Source organism: Aythya ferina (assembly GCF_964211825.1).
Source record: "Aythya ferina genome assembly, chromosome: 4".
Taxonomy (NCBI): domain Eukaryota; kingdom Metazoa; phylum Chordata; class Aves; order Anseriformes; family Anatidae; genus Aythya; species Aythya ferina.
The window spans coordinates 6,028,040-6,045,504 of NC_140300.1; the positions used below are offsets into that span (position 1 = coordinate 6,028,040).

Below are 17,465 nucleotides of genomic sequence, written 5' to 3' on the forward strand. Positions count from 1 at the left end.
GCACATCGGGTCCAGCCTTTACCCCCACTTCACCAGGCTGTGCTTAGCCAAAGCAATCTGAGCTCGCCTGACGGTCAGCTCTAACCACGCAGATGAAAGGCTCAGGCCTCTCGTCTCCCCTGGGAGCACCCCTTGCATTATCAGCTTGGAGTTGCTGCCTGAATTTGAGATGAATGTTTGCTCTATAGAGCCTCAACTCCGTTCCTGCAAAGCTGTTTTACAAAACCCACAAAACTGCTGCCTCCCCAGGAGCATCCCTCACTGTGTCCTCACTGCTCTGACATTTTATCCTCGCACACAAGCCCTTTGCACAGCTTTGGCCAACGTGATGTGCCCCAAGCTGCCACAATCCTGTAGCCCGGGCTGTCAGGCAGTGCTCCGCCTGTCTGGGGCTAGCCCCAAAACCTAAAGTCTCTCCCATGGAGCCTCTCTTGGCACAGCTGCAGTCCCACAGGGATTGAGATGAGAGGGTTTGAGCACTGCTGGTGCTGAGACAAAGTTGGCACGGGGGTGGGAGGCTGCTGGAGATCCCCGTTTGAACGCAGAGAGCTCACTGGGGCTGCAGGAGAACCGATCAGGAAAGCAACGCAACAACTGCAGTTAATTAACCAGGGACAGGAATTGGGGCTTAACGATGTCAGTGCCACATCTGGCTGCTCTAGGAACCAAGAGATCCAAGGGTTACACAGTACAAAATGTGCTGAGAACAAACTGAGAGGGCAACAAGAGAGGCTGGGATGCCCAGTAGGGACACTGTGAACGGTTTAAAGAAGTTTCTGATTCCCTGCTTCTGAGCTAAGTGACCTGTCCTCTCCTTTAAACATCTGCAGATTTGAAGGACCCTGAGCAGAGCTTGTAGGACAAGCTGCTAACTAAAGACCCTCAAAAAGCTCTTCCTCCCCTGCGCCTCCTCAAACAAAGGAGCAGGTGTTATTTGAGTGAGCTGTAAAGCCTTCAGAAAAGAAAGTGCAAGCAGCTCACGCAGTCACTGAGGAAAAGATTAAGCTCTACAGCTGACACATCTCGTGAGCCAGCCCTTACCACGGGATTCGTACAATGCCAAACAGCAAAATCCCTCCTGCAGAAGGTCAGGAGAGTCACAGAATCACAGAATTTCCTAACACTAACAGTCTTCCACTAAACCTCCTGCACCTCCTTTCTCCAAAGCCATCGGAAAGCCCAAGCAGCAGGGGGAGGTGACGGGGAAGAACCAGCAACGATGAAGGCTGAGGGGGAAAAACGATGAGTCCTTGAAGTGGCCATGTGCAAGACCCTCCTGCAGGCAGCGAGGGTGGGCTTTTGTCGCCATCACCAGTGCAAAAGAGGCACGTTTGGGCTCCTTCAGTTGATTTTGGAGAGGGAGAGGTGTCTCCAGTCATCTCCCCTCCCTAAGAGGAGCCTCTCTGGATTGACAGAGTGAGTGTGAGCAGCCAGGTATCAGCAATCGAGGGGGAGTCGAGGCAGATGGATCACATCCCTTCTCATTTTAAGCCTTGTGCTTCAGGACGGAGCCGAGTTCAGCAGCAGTGACTCTGTAACATCAGAGGCCGTGACGAGAGCCAGGAAGGCACAGGGGGTGCAGGTGGATGCAGAGCTGCAGCTCATGGCATCGTACGAATCCCGTGGCAGGGGCTGGCTCATGAGATGTGTCAGCTGTAGAGCTTAATCTTTTCCTCAGTGACTGCGTGAGCTGCTTGCACTTTCTTTTCTGAAGGCTTTACAGCTCACTCAAATAACACCTGCTCCTTTGTTTGAGGAGGCGCAGGGGAGGAAGAGCTTTTTGAGGGTCTTTAGTTAGCAGCTTGTCCTACAAGCTCTGCTCAGGGTCCTTCAAATCTGCAGATGCTTAAAGGAGAGGACAGCTCACTTAGCTCAGAAGCAGGGAATCAGAAACTTCTTTAAACCGTTCACAGTGTCCCTACTGGGCATCCCAGCCTCTCTTGTTGCCCTCTCAGTTTGTTCTCAGCACATTTTGTACTGTGTAACCCTTGGATCTCTTGGTTCCTAGAGCAGCCAGATGTGGCACTGACATCGTTAAGCCCCAATTCCTGTCCCTGGTTAATTAACTGCAGTTGTTGCGTTGCTTTCCTGATCGGTTCTCCTGCAGCCCCAGTGAGCTCTCTGCGTTCAAACGGGGATCTCCAGCAGCCTCCCACCCCCGTGCCAACTTTGTCTCAGCACCAGCAGTGCTCAAACCCTCTCATCTCAATCCCTGTGGGACTGCAGCTGTGCCAAGAGAGGCTCCATGGGAGAGACTTTAGGTTTTGGGGCTAGCCCCAGACAGGCGGAGCACTGCCTGACAGCCCGGGCTACAGGATTGTGGCAGCTTGGGGCACATCACGTTGGCCAAAGCTGTGCAAAGGGCTTGTGTGCGAGGATAAAATGTCAGAGCAGTGAGGACACAGTGAGGGATGCTCCTGGGGAGGCAGCAGTTTTGTGGGTTTTGTAAAACAGCTTTGCAGGAACGGAGTTGAGGCTCTATAGAGCAAACATTCATCTCAAATTCAGGCAGCAACTCCAAGCTGATAATGCAAGGGGTGCTCCCAGGGGAGACGAGAGGCCTGAGCCTTTCATCTGCGTGGTTAGAGCTGACCGTCAGGCGAGCTCAGATTGCTTTGGCTAAGCACAGCCTGGTGAAGTGGGGGTAAAGGCTGGACCCGATGTGCCTGGAAGCAGCAGCTCACCTTGAGACTCCTTTTTTTTTCTTTACAGTGTGTGTTCCTGTAGTTCTGTCACTCAGTGTTTCTCTTCTGTTGTTTAGATACACTTACTCAGTCTCTCTTTTTTCCCCGTTAATTATTACAAGGAACTAAGAGCAGTTTTTCTCTCAATTCTCTCGTTCCCAGCTTGTTTGCAGATTAGCAAAGAGTTTTTCATTCTCCATTTTATTTTATTTTTTTCTCTCCAGGCTTTTATCAGTCCCCTGGCAAGGACACCAGAGCACCTTCAGAGCCTTTATCTCATCCAGCTTCCTAGCACGGGGGAGTGTTACTGGGCCCATCCTGCGGGTCCCAGGGAAAATAATTTGAGAGAGCTTGTTTCAAGGCTGTGGCAAACTGCAAGCTAAAGTCTGGCATCCTAAAGCCCAGGCTGGTGTGTAAGTCACTGCCTTTTCCCTTACCCTCTCGTTTATATTTTCACATCGATTTTTAGCAATTCTGAAGCTAGGAAGTGAAGAAAGAAAGAAGCACTAATAAGTCTGACTAGAAATATTGTTTTATTTTTTTACCCCAGTTGTTGATTTGCCAGCGTCATAAGGAAATATTTACACCAAGTGTACAGCTAGAAAAACCCAGAACTCTCATTTAGATCGGTCAATATGTCCCAGGTTGTTATGCTAAAAACCCTTCTTAACCAAATCAAGTAGCAAAGACTTTTACTTTTTAACTACTGAACCATTTATTCCAGAAAGAAAGAAAAGCTCCCATTCCGTGCTCAGGCAAAACTGCTGAAATCTGTGGAAGTGGGGCTAGCAGCAGCAGAACAAGGACAGCAAGAGGGAAACAGTAAGCTTTAGCTTACGGGACTGTAAAACCCGGAAGAGCAAGGCCCTTTAATTCGTATTTACTTTCTCAGTGTGACCTTGTGTTGTATTAGATGGAGACTGGAGATGCATGGCACCCCATAAAGAGGGAATAGGAAGTGAGATTGCTCGAGAGTGATTTCCAAATAAAACAAATTCAAATTTTGCTGAGTTTTGGCTGATGTTGGCATCAGGACTGCCAACAATCCTGTATGTTGGCATCAGGACTGACCTGTTTCTTCTGCCTGAACCCGAGCTCTGTCACTGGGATTAAAGGCGACGTTTGGCCTTGGGAAGCACTTTGCAAACCTCAGGTTGTGGAAGGAGCTGTGCTTTGGCACGCAGTTCGCAGAGGAAGTGCCTGCTTGCCTTCCACGTGTCCCTGCTCCATCTGGACGCTTGTCTCTTCAAATTTCTCAGGATAGAGTGCATGAGGAGTAGTAGCCATACGGATCGTGTAGGTGATGGGCATTTGCTCCCAGAAGGGGATCCAGAAGCCAAGAGGTGCAGGTGCTCATATCTGTTGGCTTGGCACCTTGGGCTTCATTTTGGGCTTCCCGTTTACAAGTCTAGAGAGAGAAACGTTTGTGATTTATTTGACATGAAACAAATAAGAAGGGAATTGCTGTAACGCTGCTCATCAGCTCCCTTGGCCTTGGTCTGCAGCTGGGATCTCAAAGAGCAGGCTAGGAAGCGTTCCAGCAGCCCCTTCAGTAGCAGGGCTTGAGATAAACTGCTGAGCAATTGTGGTTTTTTGTTTGTTTGTCTGTCTAATTATTATTTTTTTAAAAAACCTTTTTTGGTTTGTTTTAAAATTTACCTTTAACCTTTGCACATTTCCATGCTCTCACCAAGCCTTTGCACAGTCAGAAAGGCGAGGAGCCTCGTCCCCCTCCCTCTGCTAACACAACGCTGCCCTGAAAGCAAGGCTGAGGGCTTTGGGGAGGCAGGGGAGCTGTTGCCAGTTCATGAGGACTGCTCTGGTTGCTTGTTAGGAGGCTTTACAGGCTCCACGCGTGCTCCCAACGTGACAGATGTTACTGGTCCCCAGCAACTGATGGTTTTATGATTTAATGAGTTGAAGATTTGGCATCTGTTTTCACTGAAGACTGATCTGTGGTGGAAAACAAACGCTTCAGGTGCCAGAAGGAATCCCAGGCCAGATCCTGAGGTGCTCTTTAATTGAATGAATTGTGCTGTGACCTTCCAGGGAGCTTCATTTCAATAAGTGGCAACTGCTAACAGCAGCAGGGATTTCCTCTCTAAATAAAAGCTGGAATACGCTGCGGTTGCTTAAAACATAACCCTGTCATGTTAGCAGTGCCAAAGGAAAGCTGTCCTCGGTGAGGTGATTTCCTGAGGCACTTGGAACCCAAGCACTCCATCAGTGGGAACATGAAGAGCTCTACAGTGGTGCAGAATGATTTTCCTGAGGGAGAAAACATCTCTGCACAGGGCTGGCAGAAGGAATAGAGAGAAGGGAGGAATGCAGGCACTGGCCTAAACGTTAGGAGAAGAGTCTTCGTTACGATTTAGCCCTTGGAAAGCCAGGCAAAGATGAGAACTGTGCCGGGCTGGGTGTGGAAAATAGGCTTTGTAAAAGCCAGGGGCCCTTCCCTTGGTGTTTCAGCCTGGCCAGAGAGAAAGCAGCTCTGGAGGTGTGATGTCCTGTGTGGTCACGGGGTACGTGCAGAAAATTGCACCCAGAGATCAGGAGGCACTGCCACTCCGTGCCAGCTCCATAACATGTTCTTGTGATGTTATTGGTATAACATGTTCTTGTTATTCAGGCACTGATTTCTGATGCTTTCTCTGAGGTGCATGCATTTAAAAATTAAATAAAACTGAAGGATTCCATTTTCTGTAAATGCAAGGGGAGGGAGGTTTATTTTTCCCTCTTAGTAGTAGCTTTTTCAGTGATTGTTTTAATTTAATTGTGTAATAAAAACGTAGTTGTTCTCTTACTGTGAAACCTACGGCTGTGTAATAAGGAACCTGCATTTACCTTGGTTGCAGGATGCTTGATTTGCAAAGAACGAGGCTGTGGTAGTGTGAAATTACTGCCCCAGCCTTTCTTGCAACCCAGTTTTTCTACCGCTAGCCCGGTGCTGGCGTGGCTGGGGCAGCAGCAGGGATCCCGTGCTCGAGCTCTGCTCTTTGTGCGAGCCCTAGGGTGCACCCTCAGCACGGGGCTTGCAGAAGCACACGGGTGGTTTTCTGCAGCGTGGGCTGGGTGAAGAAACCAGCTGCAGGGAGGGCAGTTTGCAGAAGCAAACCGTGCGGTGCGTGCGGGCAGGAGGATTTCTTGCTTCTAACTGGGAAATTGCTCAGTGCAGTATTGTTACAGTCTGGTCCTGGGGGCTCAGGGTGATGAGTGGAATGGGTAGAGGCAGAAAAAAGGATTCCCGTCTGCCTTAGAAAACAAATTAAGTCTAAATCTACACACATCTAAGTTGCTGTTTCTTAGGAAAATCATCTCAGGCTGCGTGAGCCTTTTCCTTGCTGTTATGTGGTGCCTGTTGGGGACATAGAAGCGTACGGCTGTGGCGCTGCTGCTCCAAAACGGTGCAGAGGGCATTCTGCTAGCACCAGCATAACCTGTTCATTGTCCATAGATGCAGCTTTTTTTGGAGCAGCATGTTAGAAATACTCAAGGGTAGTGCTAATTTCTGGGAGATGTGCAAAGGATTTAAACTGCTGCAAATGCCTCCTGTCTCTCTGTTTAATATCTACTGCAGCATCAGCTCTCAGGGGTTTGAATTCCTTAAAAAGCAAGCAGCAGATGGGAATCTTCTCTCTTTTTACCTCCACCCTTCCCCCCCCCCAGTTACACAGCCCCCTCCCAGCCACCCTGCCCTGAATGAAGGCTTTTTAGGTGCTTTTTGACACCTGCTTGCTGTGTCACTTCAGGGTGAGGTGCCAACAAATTGCAAAGTGTCACCAGCTGTCAAGTACTAACCTCTTACACCTTCACCTTCGTCTCTTCATTGCCAGGTTTCTAAAATGAAAAAAAAAAAAAAAAAAAAAAAATTGAAATGTTTTAGTTCTGAGACAGCAAGGCACAGCTTTGTGAAGAAATGCAGCAGTGGCATTGAGCTGGCGTTCTCTAGCACCCTGCCAACCTTCTGCTTCCTTGAAGGCTGTCAGCAGATAAAGCTTGTTTGGGGGGAAAGCCACACAAGTGAGCAGTGCTGCACGTCCCCCCGGCTCTCAGCTCCAGGATCATCCCAAACCATAGGGTGTTTTCTTGGGAGCAGCAGCAGCAGCAGCAGGGTCATCCTGCCAACACTACGGGGAATTAGTTTTTGCTCTCTGCACTGACTTTTTGGCACGCTGCTGAAACTCCATTGGCAGCAGTTATTTCTACAGCAGGCGAGTGGCACAGATCCCAAGTTTCTCTCCAGGTGGCTGTGATCTGCCTGCACACACCAGGAGGGTTTCTCTGGGCTTGCTTTCACCCTCTGGGCTTCTTCACTGCTGTTACAAATGTGCAGAGGGATGCAGAGAGACACGGGGCTCTGCCTTTAGCCAGCGTTTGTTAAATACACTGCTGCTTTGTGGCTCTAACCTGACTTAGATCAGCTCAGGATCCATCCCCCTGAACGATGCTCTTCCCTGTTTTAGCATCTATGTCATTATTTCAGGAAAATACAATGGTAAACCATTCATTTTAGCACAAAAGGGAGATGTCTGGATGTAAAAGTCCTCCTTGAGGGGTTTGTGCTGCCTGCTGCAGAAATTAATGCAGCTAATTGGCTGGGGTTTATCAGTGTTTCTTTGTGTATTCCTTCCTCTTGCTGTGGGTAGTGGAGATTAGTGTTTTTATTAGTGTTTTTTGGGGCTAACAGATGCTGAAAAATTGTACTTGTTAAACTGGTAAATGAATCTCACATCAACTCTGGGCTGTAGGGTCAGTGAGGATGTGGTGAGGTTAATTCAGCAGCAGAGCCTGGCAGTGACCCACACTAACGAGCTGAGCCATGTAATGAAATGGGTGCAGGTGCTGGGGGTGTCTGGGCCCTTCCCCAAAGGAAAGCTAAATTGATTTCAGCTGGCATTAAACTGATTTTGATCCATTTGCTCCCATTGCTTGCTGAGGGTAAATTAAAGACATTTCAGACATGAAATTCAGCTATGGGACTTCTGCCTTCCCAGAGACCTTGCATTACTTCCTGACCTGCACCAGCCTCTGGAGCTGGGCATGCAGTAGCTCAGCTGGCTGTAGCTCCAGCTGCCGATCAGAGTCATTTGGATTTGCAAGGCTCATGCTGAAGCACCTTTATCCTGTTTTGTCAAAGTGTTCTGGAACTTTTGCCCCTCATACACTGATTTAAGGGTGGTAGGACCAATACAGTTTGGTAGGGTAAGTTTCCTCTTTGTATTCTGTCATCTTACAGTGTAGGATTTGATGGGTATTTCTCAAGCTAAACCTAAGGATGAGGAAAATGTGGAAATGACTTTTAAGAGTGGCCCTTTTGCACTCACTGTGTCCTGGTTACTCGATAGCTACGTGAGGGGAAGAGCCAGAAAGCCCATTCTGCTGAAGGACCAGACTCTGCTCTTTGAAACATCTGCAGGGGCTCAGGGTGCGACTTACTTTGGCACAGCACGATGGTGATGACCAGGGCAATGAGAAGCAGCAAGCAGGCGGCAGCCAAAGGAACCCAGATGAAAATCTCACAGAAGAAATTCAGCTCTTTCTCCTTGCTTGTCTCTGCAGGAATAAAAGAGAGACAAGAGAGAGGAAAGGTCCTGCAGGCACTCACGGCTGGGGTTACTGCCGGTCCTGGTGGAGCCACCTGGGGGCCCAGCAAGCAAAGGGACCCGTCTGGCTCTGAGCGAGGCTGGCAGGAGCTGTAGGTGAGGAGAGGGAGCTGAGGGAGCCAAAAGGCTTCTCGTGTCTCCTGCTGAGGCTAAAACCAGTGCTAGCCCATAGGACTTGCCCTCTGTTTGGGGTGCCCAGCCATCAGACAGGCTCATGCTTTGTAAGTCATCCCAGGTGGGGTGAAATCAGTGCTTGGAGTCACTGAACCATGCAGTCCTCTAGGTTGGAAAAGACCCTCAGGATCACCAAGTCCAACCATCAGCCTGACACACCAAGTCCCAGCACCAAACCATGTCCCTTGGTGCCACATCCACAAATCTCTTTCACCCCCCCCCCAGGGATGCAGCTCCCCAATTCTGACAGAGCTCAAAGGATCCCCGCCCATCCCAAAATGCCTGCAGTCACTACAGGCATCCAGCCGAGCTCTTCGGACCCACAGCAACCCCTGTGGCAGAGCCCCCCTCCTTCCCTCTGCCTCCCCTGGGTTACCTGCCTCGTGGCTCTGCAGGCAGACGTCCCTCTTGGTGACCTGGCTGCCCTGGGTGGTGGGGGACACGGTTGTGACGGGCGCCGCTGTCGTCGTGACTGTAAGTGACAGGGGATGAATGGAGCACACAGCGAGACAGAACGAAATAGCTCACCCCCAGCCCTGCTGGGGAACGGCTGCTCCTGTTGCAAGCTTGGGAGGTCTTTGTAGGGCCCGTTTTGGGACTGTGCTGCCCTGACGCATTGCCCTGGGGTGAGCTTGTGTTGCTGAGCTGCAGGCTGATAGCTGTGGGCTCCTCATTTCTTGCTTTCTGCCACCACTTCTCAATTTCTGAGCTCTTATCTTGCCTCATCTGTAGCTCTTAGGACACATGTCCTGACTGACCTGTTGTTTTTTTTTTTTTCTTTCCTCAGTCCAACCTCCAGCCTCGCCCGTGAGTTTCCGTTTGAGGTGCTGTAAGCCCTCAGAGGTTGGAAGGACTTTGAGGGCTGAGGCGAACTGAGGAAGGAGGGGGTGGTTGTGGACTTTTTTTACTCTCATCCCCTCAGTCACCAGTGGGATGGTGCAGTTGGGTCTGCTCGAGCACCTTCATCTTTGGGCAGGGACGAGCAAGCAGAGATGGTGAGCAGGGAGCCTCCAGCAGGAGGACCAGGGCTTTGGGCACAAGATGCCTTGGGCAAACCAGGAGGGAGATGGGGACTGGGGGCAATACAGCAAGAAAAGAGGCATGGGCAGGGGTGCTGGGTGTAAGTGAGGTAGGTGAGGATGTTGCTAACCTGGGAAGAAGGCGTGTAGGCCAGAGCTGAAGTACAGCGCTTGGTTGTAGTTGACGGTGCAGAAATAGGTCCCCTCATCCTGAGCCTCGAAGGACTTCACCTTCAGCCGATAGGATTTGCCAATCTTTGACACCTCAAAACGTGAAGATGTCATCTGGTTCCCCTTAAAGATTGTCTTGGGCAAGGTGGAAATATAGACGATGAAGTGAAGGGTCCCAGCTTTGTCCTGGCGGATCCAGGAGACGCCGCTGTCTACAGAACTCACACACTCCAGTTCCAGGGACTTTCCGCTCTGGGGGTGCGTGGTCTTGCTGTTGTAGAACTTGGCCGTCACCGTGATCCTCTGGCCCTGGGCTCCAGGGCAGCCTGCGGGGGGACAAGTCCACCATCGCCCTTCACAGCCTGCTCAGGAAGAGCAGCTTCACTGCAGGCAAGCTCAGGGGCTGCTCCTGGGGGTCTTTGGGCAGCCCCAGGGCTGGCACCCCTGTCCTGAAGGAGGACACAAAGGGAGGAGCACACCATCGGGCACGCTTGGGTGGCTTGGTTGAGTCCCTAGGGGACTCAGCATTCAGCCACCTGGGCTTTAAGACAGATGCTGCCCTTCAGAATAGCTTTCAGCTGCATTCTCGGGGGTGGTAACATTTCCCTGCTATTCTGAAGTGATTCCCTAATAACAACTGCTATTTATTTTTCCCCTTCCCCCTTTTATTTTTGCCATTCCCTGTCCCCTCCAGCAATGCCTGTCTGAGCGGGCTGTGTTCCCACTGCGTCACGCTGCAGTCACACCGCTCCTGCTTTCCTTCCCTCCTCATTCACTGAGTAGCCCTGATCGTTTGTCTTTTGGGCTTGCTCTTCATTTTCCCCATTGATCATTTTCCCCAATTCCTTGGATTTGGTGAAAGGGGAACGCCTTAACCCCTTTTACTCGCTCCCCATGGAAAAGGTCGCCAAGAATCCCAGTCCCATACTCACAGAGCCCCAGGCTGAGCAGGAGGAGCAGCGCAGGAGATGCGTCCGTCATCCTCGGGGACGAGGCAGCGGAGCACAGATGATCTTTCTCGCTTGCCTTCGGAGGCTGTGCAGCTTTTTGGAGAGGATGTGATGTCACCAGGACCCTCTTAAGCAAAGAGCCGGTGTTCAGCATCTGAGGTGAAATGAAACAAGCAATGATTTCTGAAGAAATTCATTTCTGTTCCAGAACTTGGGCTCATTTGTCTTTATGGCATTTATTTCAATGGTGCCTTGAGGAGTTTGCTGTGGCAACTTCACCAGAGATTCAGACTCACAACTTGTGGGCTTGAAATAGGATCAGCCACCACAGACTGCTGTCTCCCAGCCGTTTGGGGCACTCACATCAGGTCCAGCTCTGCAGAAAACGTGGGTGAGTGCCATGCCATGGACACAGGCCCCTCGCTGCATTTCTTGGCAGACGTTCTGCTGCGTTCACCTGTGTGTGCTCAAGCAGCCTGGTGTAGGTGGAAGAGCTTTTTTATTACAGATCGAACAAGACGAGGGATTGTTTTACAGCATATACCCATCTATCTATCATTATATAGATATACATACGTCGAAACCCATGCAGTGCTGACGTGTAGCTGAGTCCTTCAGCCCAATTGTTCTCTGCAATTGTTCTTTGAAAAAGCTGCTTTGTGCAAGACAGGTGGTCGCTGATGTGAAACCCATCAAGAAAGCCCCGTGCCCAGTGGCATGCATTCTTTTTTTTTTTTTTTTTTTTTTTTTTTTTTTTTTTGAGCATTTTGTGGTTTTCAACTCCAACCGCAGGGACTTCCGTACTGCCAAAAAAAAATTTACACATTTCAGCATTCAGGGCCCTTGGTTTTGCCTCCAGGTGACCACTTGGGCTTCCTGGTATTTGCACATAGACTAGCAACGGTTTCACCAGGCTGGTGGTGTTATTTGCTGTTATTTCCTGGACTTTGTACTTGTTTTATTTTTAATTATTATATCTCACAGGTAACCAGTGATAGGACTGGAGGGAATGGCCTAAAGTTGTGCCAGGGGAGGTTCAGGTTGAAAATGAGGAGACACTTCTGTCAGAAACAGCAGTCAGGCGTTGGGACAGGTTGCCCAGGGAGGTGGTGGCGTCACCATCCCTGGGGGTGTTCAAGGAAAGGTTGGGCCTGGTGCTTGGGGACATCGTTTGGTGGTGACATTGGTGGTCGGGGGGTGGTTGGACCAGATATCTTGAAGGTCTTTTCCAACCTTAATGATTCTATGATGATGGTGATGATTTTCCTTTATGTGGGAGGTGTATTTCTACTACTCCTTTGCAAAGAAAGCCCCCTGTTCCTGGGCATGCCAGGAATCAGGTGCTGTTGACTGATAAAATTGTTGTTCTGGCTGCTACTTAGACGTGATGGTTATGAGAAAGTGAGCTAAATGGGCTAGGAACTGGGCTCATTTCACCGGGCCTCAAAGCTTTTTGATGAGTGAGGACAGCATGTATTAGGCCCACTAAGATCCATGAAACGTGCGTTGATGAGCTTTGTATACATGTATATGAGCTTTGTATGTAAAATGTGCTTTGTATGACTTGTGATGTCAACATGAGATAGATTCTTTTTTCAAAAGAACAAAGGTTTTGTCAATTAAATAACATTACAAGGGTCTGAATTTTGAAATCCCATCAAGCAAACGTGAACATCAGGCCTGAGGTAAAGAAATCTCTTAGGACTCTGGCCATCTCTGGATGTGACTTCTAAATTATGCTGTTAGTGTAGGCCCTTCTGTTTTGGGGGGCAGTTTTCTCCTTAACCTCGTTAAGTTATTCTCCTTTCTCCTTAAAGTTATTCTCCTTAACCTAAGGGGAATCCGTGCTGCCTTTATAATGGGATAAGATGCATTTGGGAGGTGCCTGGCTTCACCGCCTAATGGAGGAACCTAGGCCAGGAACTCCACTTCTCCACTTCAGGGGCCAGGAACTCCACTTCTCCACTTAAAAGTGTTATTTTATTACGAGTCAGTCCCAGATACCAAACAGGAGCCTGGTTTCCTCTCATAAAGACAGCTTAGGACCTTCAGCTTGGTCCTCGTGGCTGACGGACTGAGGTGGTTTCCGCATGAGGCCACCTCTTCCTGCGTCGTGTTCAGGCCCTGGGCCCTGCGTCACCACCCAGAGGACTCCTTTTCCTCCTCGTATTTTTATTTGCTGAGGCTCTTTGTGACTCACCCCTACACAAAAGGTACCACCAGCCCTGCCTCTTCTGATGTTGCCCATTGTGCAGCACGGGATGAAGGCCGCAGTGCTGAGTAACAGGAAATCAGAGAATCACAGAACCATCTAGGTTGGAAGAGACCTCCAAGATCACCTAGTCCACTCTCTGACCTAACACTAACAGTCCTCCACTAAACCATATCCCTAAGCTCTACATCTAAATGTCTTTTGAAGACCTCCAGGGATGGTGACTCCACCACTTCCCTGGGCAGCCCCTTCCAATGCCTAACAACCCTTTCGGTAAAGAAGTTCTTCCTAACATCGAACCTAAACCTCCCCTGGTGCAACTTAAGCCCATTCCCCCTCGTCCTGTCACCAGGCACGTGGGAGAACAGGCCAACCCCCACCTCGCTACAGCCTCCTTTAAGGTATCTGTAAGGAGCAATAAGGTCGCCCCTGAGCCTCCTTTTCTCCAGGCTGAACAAGCCCAGCTCCCTCAGCCGCTCCTCCTAGGACTTGTTCTCCAGGCCCCTCACCAGCTTCGTCGCCCTTCTCTGGACACACTCAAGTGCCTCCATGTCCTTCTTGTAGTGAGGGGCCCAAAATTGAACACAGTACTCGAGGTGCGGCCTCACCAGAGTTGAGTACAGGGGGACGATCACTTCCCGAGTCAGAGGCAGCCTGGAGTAAGGCAGAGGACACAGGCCAGCAGCTATGGATGGACACCCTAGAAACGAGGAGCGCTTCCCCAGCAGACATCCACGAGAAGCTGGGTGAGTTTCCATCACCGAAGAGCCCTCCAGCAGATAACAAGCTCTCCGAGGCACGGCTGAGCCCCCTGAGCCAGCCCCTCCTGTGCAGTCCCATGACCAGGTCACTTTGCAGTTCAGGTCTCTGATCAAATCTATTTGGAAGGCAAAAAAAAATCAAACCACAGTTTTTGCACTAAAGCCATAATAACCAGACACAAAACACCACTGCAGGGGTGAGAGACGAAAGAGCCAAGAGCCAGCCCAGCCCCAGTGCAGCATCACGTTGTGAGGCACGTAGGTGCCTCCAGCAAAGCTGGTTAGGAGCAACCTGGCTGGATTTGGGGCTGAGAGCAGTACCTTTTTAAAGACAAGTAGAAGCAGTAAATTTGTTCAGCTCTTAAGGGTTACCTGGCAGGGAGTAGCTCAAAGCTTCATCAGAAGCCGATGGGCTAAAGGCAAACAACACGGGTTAGCAGTCAAAAGACTAAGAGGTGATTTATGATTTAAACAGAACCTCAACTAACGAAGGAAAAAAGATACAAGGTGGTCACTGCAAACCCTAAGAAGCTGAGGGATGCATCAGATGCCCCCACAACACAAAGCCTCCTGAATTTGTTGCTGTTGTTAGACACCTGCTGCTTCCTCAGCCAGCGCTTCATTTACTCCAAAATATTTTCTGAGTGATTTTTCTGAGCCAGTTCCAGGCCCTTCACCCATCCAAGCCTTATTCACTGCTACAGCGAAGGCAGCTCAGCCCAGCCCAGCCTCCCTGCACTAAAACTGTGGTGTGCAAGTGCCTGGCAGCTGCCCCGTGGGAACCAAACACCTTCAGCATTCAGAACAGAAAAGCACGATAAGGTAAAAGAAACAGTGACCGATAGCTCCAGGGAGAACTGTAAAGAGACAGTGAAATACGAGCCTCCTGTAACCGGGTATCTTCCTTCTAATTAATTTGAAATAAAACCCATTTGATGTGCAGGGTCAGCACGACCTATGCACCGCTGGATGGACATCCTGGACTCTGTTAAATAAATGCAATGTTATTTTTGTTCTAGGAAAGCATTTACATTTTTGCTTGTGCTCCATGTTCTTGGAAACCTCTTTAAATAATTCAGAAACCCTGGAAAACACTGGAATTTAGGAAAAAAAATGAATAACTGTCTGTGTTTAGTTTTTCCCCCCTCTGCAGCAAACATCTCGTGGATGATGCTGAAGAAAATCTGAGAAGCTATTTGCAGCTTCCCCCACCTCCTCGATATTTTGAACAAAGAAAACCTGCTCACTTGACCCTATAAAGAAGAAACCAACAGCAGCAGCACCAAGTGTGAAAATAAACATGAGGGAGAGAAAAGGGAGGAGAAGAGTGGCTGTTTCCAAGCCTGAGTTCACCTAAGCTGTGCTCACACCAGTCCAGGTCACAGCACCCTGCAGCTTCAGGGCTGGGTCTTCGTTCCAGTTTTCCATGAAACTGTGCTGTTCAGCTACATTCAGAATAACCCCCAAATTGTAAAAAAATCCTATTTGTAAAGTAGAATATGCACTGGGCCAGCCTAGCAGGGCTTCTGTATTTGGAGGATACAGACAGAGCTGTCCTTCCCCACAGCCTGCATTGATATTCTGCTATCCCAATGTGGTGGGATGCAATGAAGGAAGAAAACATCCAGAAGTATGGATGAAGCAGGGTGTTACCCCGTAACTTCACCTGCAAGCTGAAAATTGTTGAGAGAGCAAAAGTTTAGCTTTGAAAGGCTGCTGGCAAGGAATGACAGGCTGCAATAGGTTAAGAAAGGGATCTGAATTCGTCCTTTCCCTACCCCGTTACTTTTACCACAGGTATTTTAGCCTTCATGAGTTCCCCTCTTCCTTCACTGATTGTGCACCTGTCCTTGAAGGTGCACCCACCACACAGATTTCAGGCTCCGAGTTGATTTTAGTTCCCTGCCATTTCCCTGCTTCTGAGGATTTCCCTGCTTAATGAGGATTCTGCTAGTTCTTGTGTTAAAAACCGCTGCAATTAATTTTGACACATAAACATCAGCTCCTGCATGGGAGCCCAGCAAGATTCAGTATTTACATCAGGCTAAAAGAGTCCAGTTTCCATATTTCTCTATAGGACTGCTAATTTAATGCAAACATGAAGTCATACCGAGTGTCACCTCACACATATTTTTTAGCTTTTCTCTTGCACATATATATTAAGGCGTGAATTAAATTTAGAGTAGTAATCCAACACTATGGTACAGTTCTCCTTATTATAGATCATCTCTGCCCCTCTTTCCTCTTTCTTCTATCCTCAAAGCATTTTTCCCTACACTGCATTCTGCTGTTACAAAAGGAAGATCACAAGAGTGGCGATGGGTTATAGGACATAACATTTTCAGAGAGACAAATCAACCTCTGCGGTGGCAAGCGCAGAAAAGCAAACAGTATTTTTGCAGCAGGCAAACAAACCTTGCAAGCAAAATCTAACCCAAACGTACTCTGTTAAATCTGGTGCGTTGGCTCCGAGTAGTCATAACTAACTTCAACCTTAAACGTTAGCAGCACCCTGTAAAATGCTAGAAGGAAAGGATGAAAGCTCCAGGAAGGAGACAGATCTAAGCAAACAGGGATCAGAAGCTCTCAATCATTAGTTTTAACGCACGGCTTTTGCTGCAGCTTCTAGACTGGTTAATCAATCTGACTTACAGACAGAAGGCTGAGATCAATGCAGTATTGCAGAAGCAAAACACGCTGATTCTTGGCAGGCATGGCCGGTTGTTCAGCCATGTCCACTTGCAATTTATAGTGCCAAAGTCCCCGCAGGAAAAGACTTTCCTTATTGAAAAATACTTCACAGAGCAGATCATCGACAGCGCTGAACGGGAGGTAAAGACACGAGCTTTGTCACAGTGACACGGTCACGTTACCCTGAAAGTGTTCAATAGGTTTTAAGAACCATTTAAGGTCAAACAGTCCATACTACTTTCACTCCCCAGTATCTGTTTTTAAGGTTTGATTGTGTGTGCTGACACAAATCAGACTTCAAACCCGCCAAGAAATGGGAAATCTGCAGTGATACGTCAAGACAGGTACCGAAGTTGGAAGAGCCTATTAAAAGACATAAAACTAACACTACGACCAACCCACCACTATGGAAGTTGTTTATAAACGCCCACGACAGAGCACCTAGAAGCTAAGCCTTTTAGAGAACTGCGGTCAGAAAAATCTTGACTTAAAGCCCATCTGCATCACTGGTGAGCTTGGTACCGCAGAGCTGTGCTCCAACAATCTGCAAAGGAGGGTGGAAAGCAGCACTGCAGCAGCTGCACGGTGACCTGGACGCAGACCTCGCTGTGACAGATGAATACTGTCCCTCTGGCTATGTGTTTTTCATGAGACTGCTGCAATTAAGTTAAGGATTAAGTTAACAGCTTGAGAATATGGTATGAGAGTGTAACAGGGACAGAGCCCAGATACCACTGCAGCACTTCAAACTTTAAAGGTTTTTAAAATTAAATACTCTGCTATGGATGTTTCCAAGCTGCAGCAGAGAAAGTGTACACACATCAGCTAACTGTATTTTAAGTACGAAAACCTCCTGTTATTATTTCCTTTTCCCTGTGCAAGCACTTTCTCTGGTTACCAGAAGCAAATACTGGATAGCTGTACCAACCAAAATGCAGGCAGAGTTTCAAAAACACCCAGCACAGCATCCCATTACTGTACGCACACGAGCATTCTGTGTTAAGCTGCTAGCATCATCTGTTGGTGGAGTTTCAGAACTGCAGGCAATTATTAAGTAAGCGTGGAGACGGCGAGAATTGCAACGATCTGGTGATAACAGCCAAGTTGGTGAATTAGCTACCTATCTCTAATTGGTGCTTTTTTAAAGGGAAAACAGAATCACTGTATTAAAAATGTTCTAATATGTAAGTTGAATTTTTA

The 17,465-nt window shown here is 48.7% G+C and overlaps 1 protein-coding gene across 6 annotated transcripts; it reads right to left on the minus strand.

The window, feature by feature from the left end:
- Nucleotides 1-3,198: 3,198 nt before the first annotated feature.
- Nucleotides 3,199-16,575, minus strand: LOC311436669 (T-cell surface glycoprotein CD8 alpha chain-like). 6 transcript variants are annotated; one of them, XM_084519032.1, is made up of 8 exons: nt 16,227-16,569; nt 13,422-13,690; nt 10,584-10,755; nt 9,612-9,977; nt 8,838-8,933; nt 8,121-8,237; nt 6,483-6,521; nt 3,199-4,092 (listed from the first exon to the last, which is right to left on the minus strand). In XM_084519032.1, exons 2-7 carry the CDS (start codon nt 13,569-13,571, stop codon nt 6,508-6,510), a joined length of 915 nt encoding a protein of 304 aa, XP_084375158.1. In that variant the 5' UTR covers nt 13,572-13,690; nt 16,227-16,569; the 3' UTR covers nt 3,199-4,092; nt 6,483-6,507. The 6 variants fall into 6 exon arrangements, with proteins under 6 accessions (XP_084375158.1, XP_084375156.1, XP_084375159.1 ...); XM_084519030.1 differs by lacking the exon at nt 6,483-6,521 and having other exon boundaries at nt 8,078-8,237; nt 16,227-16,573; XM_084519033.1 differs by lacking the exons at nt 13,422-13,690; nt 16,227-16,569 and adding an exon at nt 11,178-11,250.
- Between the last annotated feature and the right edge of the window lie 890 nt (nt 16,576-17,465).

What these genes read in the sequence shown, in the direction of transcription:
- LOC311436669 (XM_084519028.1), bottom strand. Translation starts at nt 13,571, where the DNA reads ATGGAAACTCACCCAGCTTCTCGTGGATGTCTGCTGGGGAAGCGCTCC. An exon ending in TCCCCCTGTACTCAACTCTG is followed by an intron (nt 10,756 to 13,421) that starts GTGAGGCCGCAC and finishes ATTTCACCTCAG; the next exon opens with ATGCTGAACACCGGCTCTTT. An exon ending in CCTGCAGAGCCACGAGGCAG is followed by an intron (nt 8,238 to 8,837) that starts GTAACCCAGGGG and finishes TTATTCCTGCAG; the next exon opens with AGACAAGCAAGGAGAAAGAG.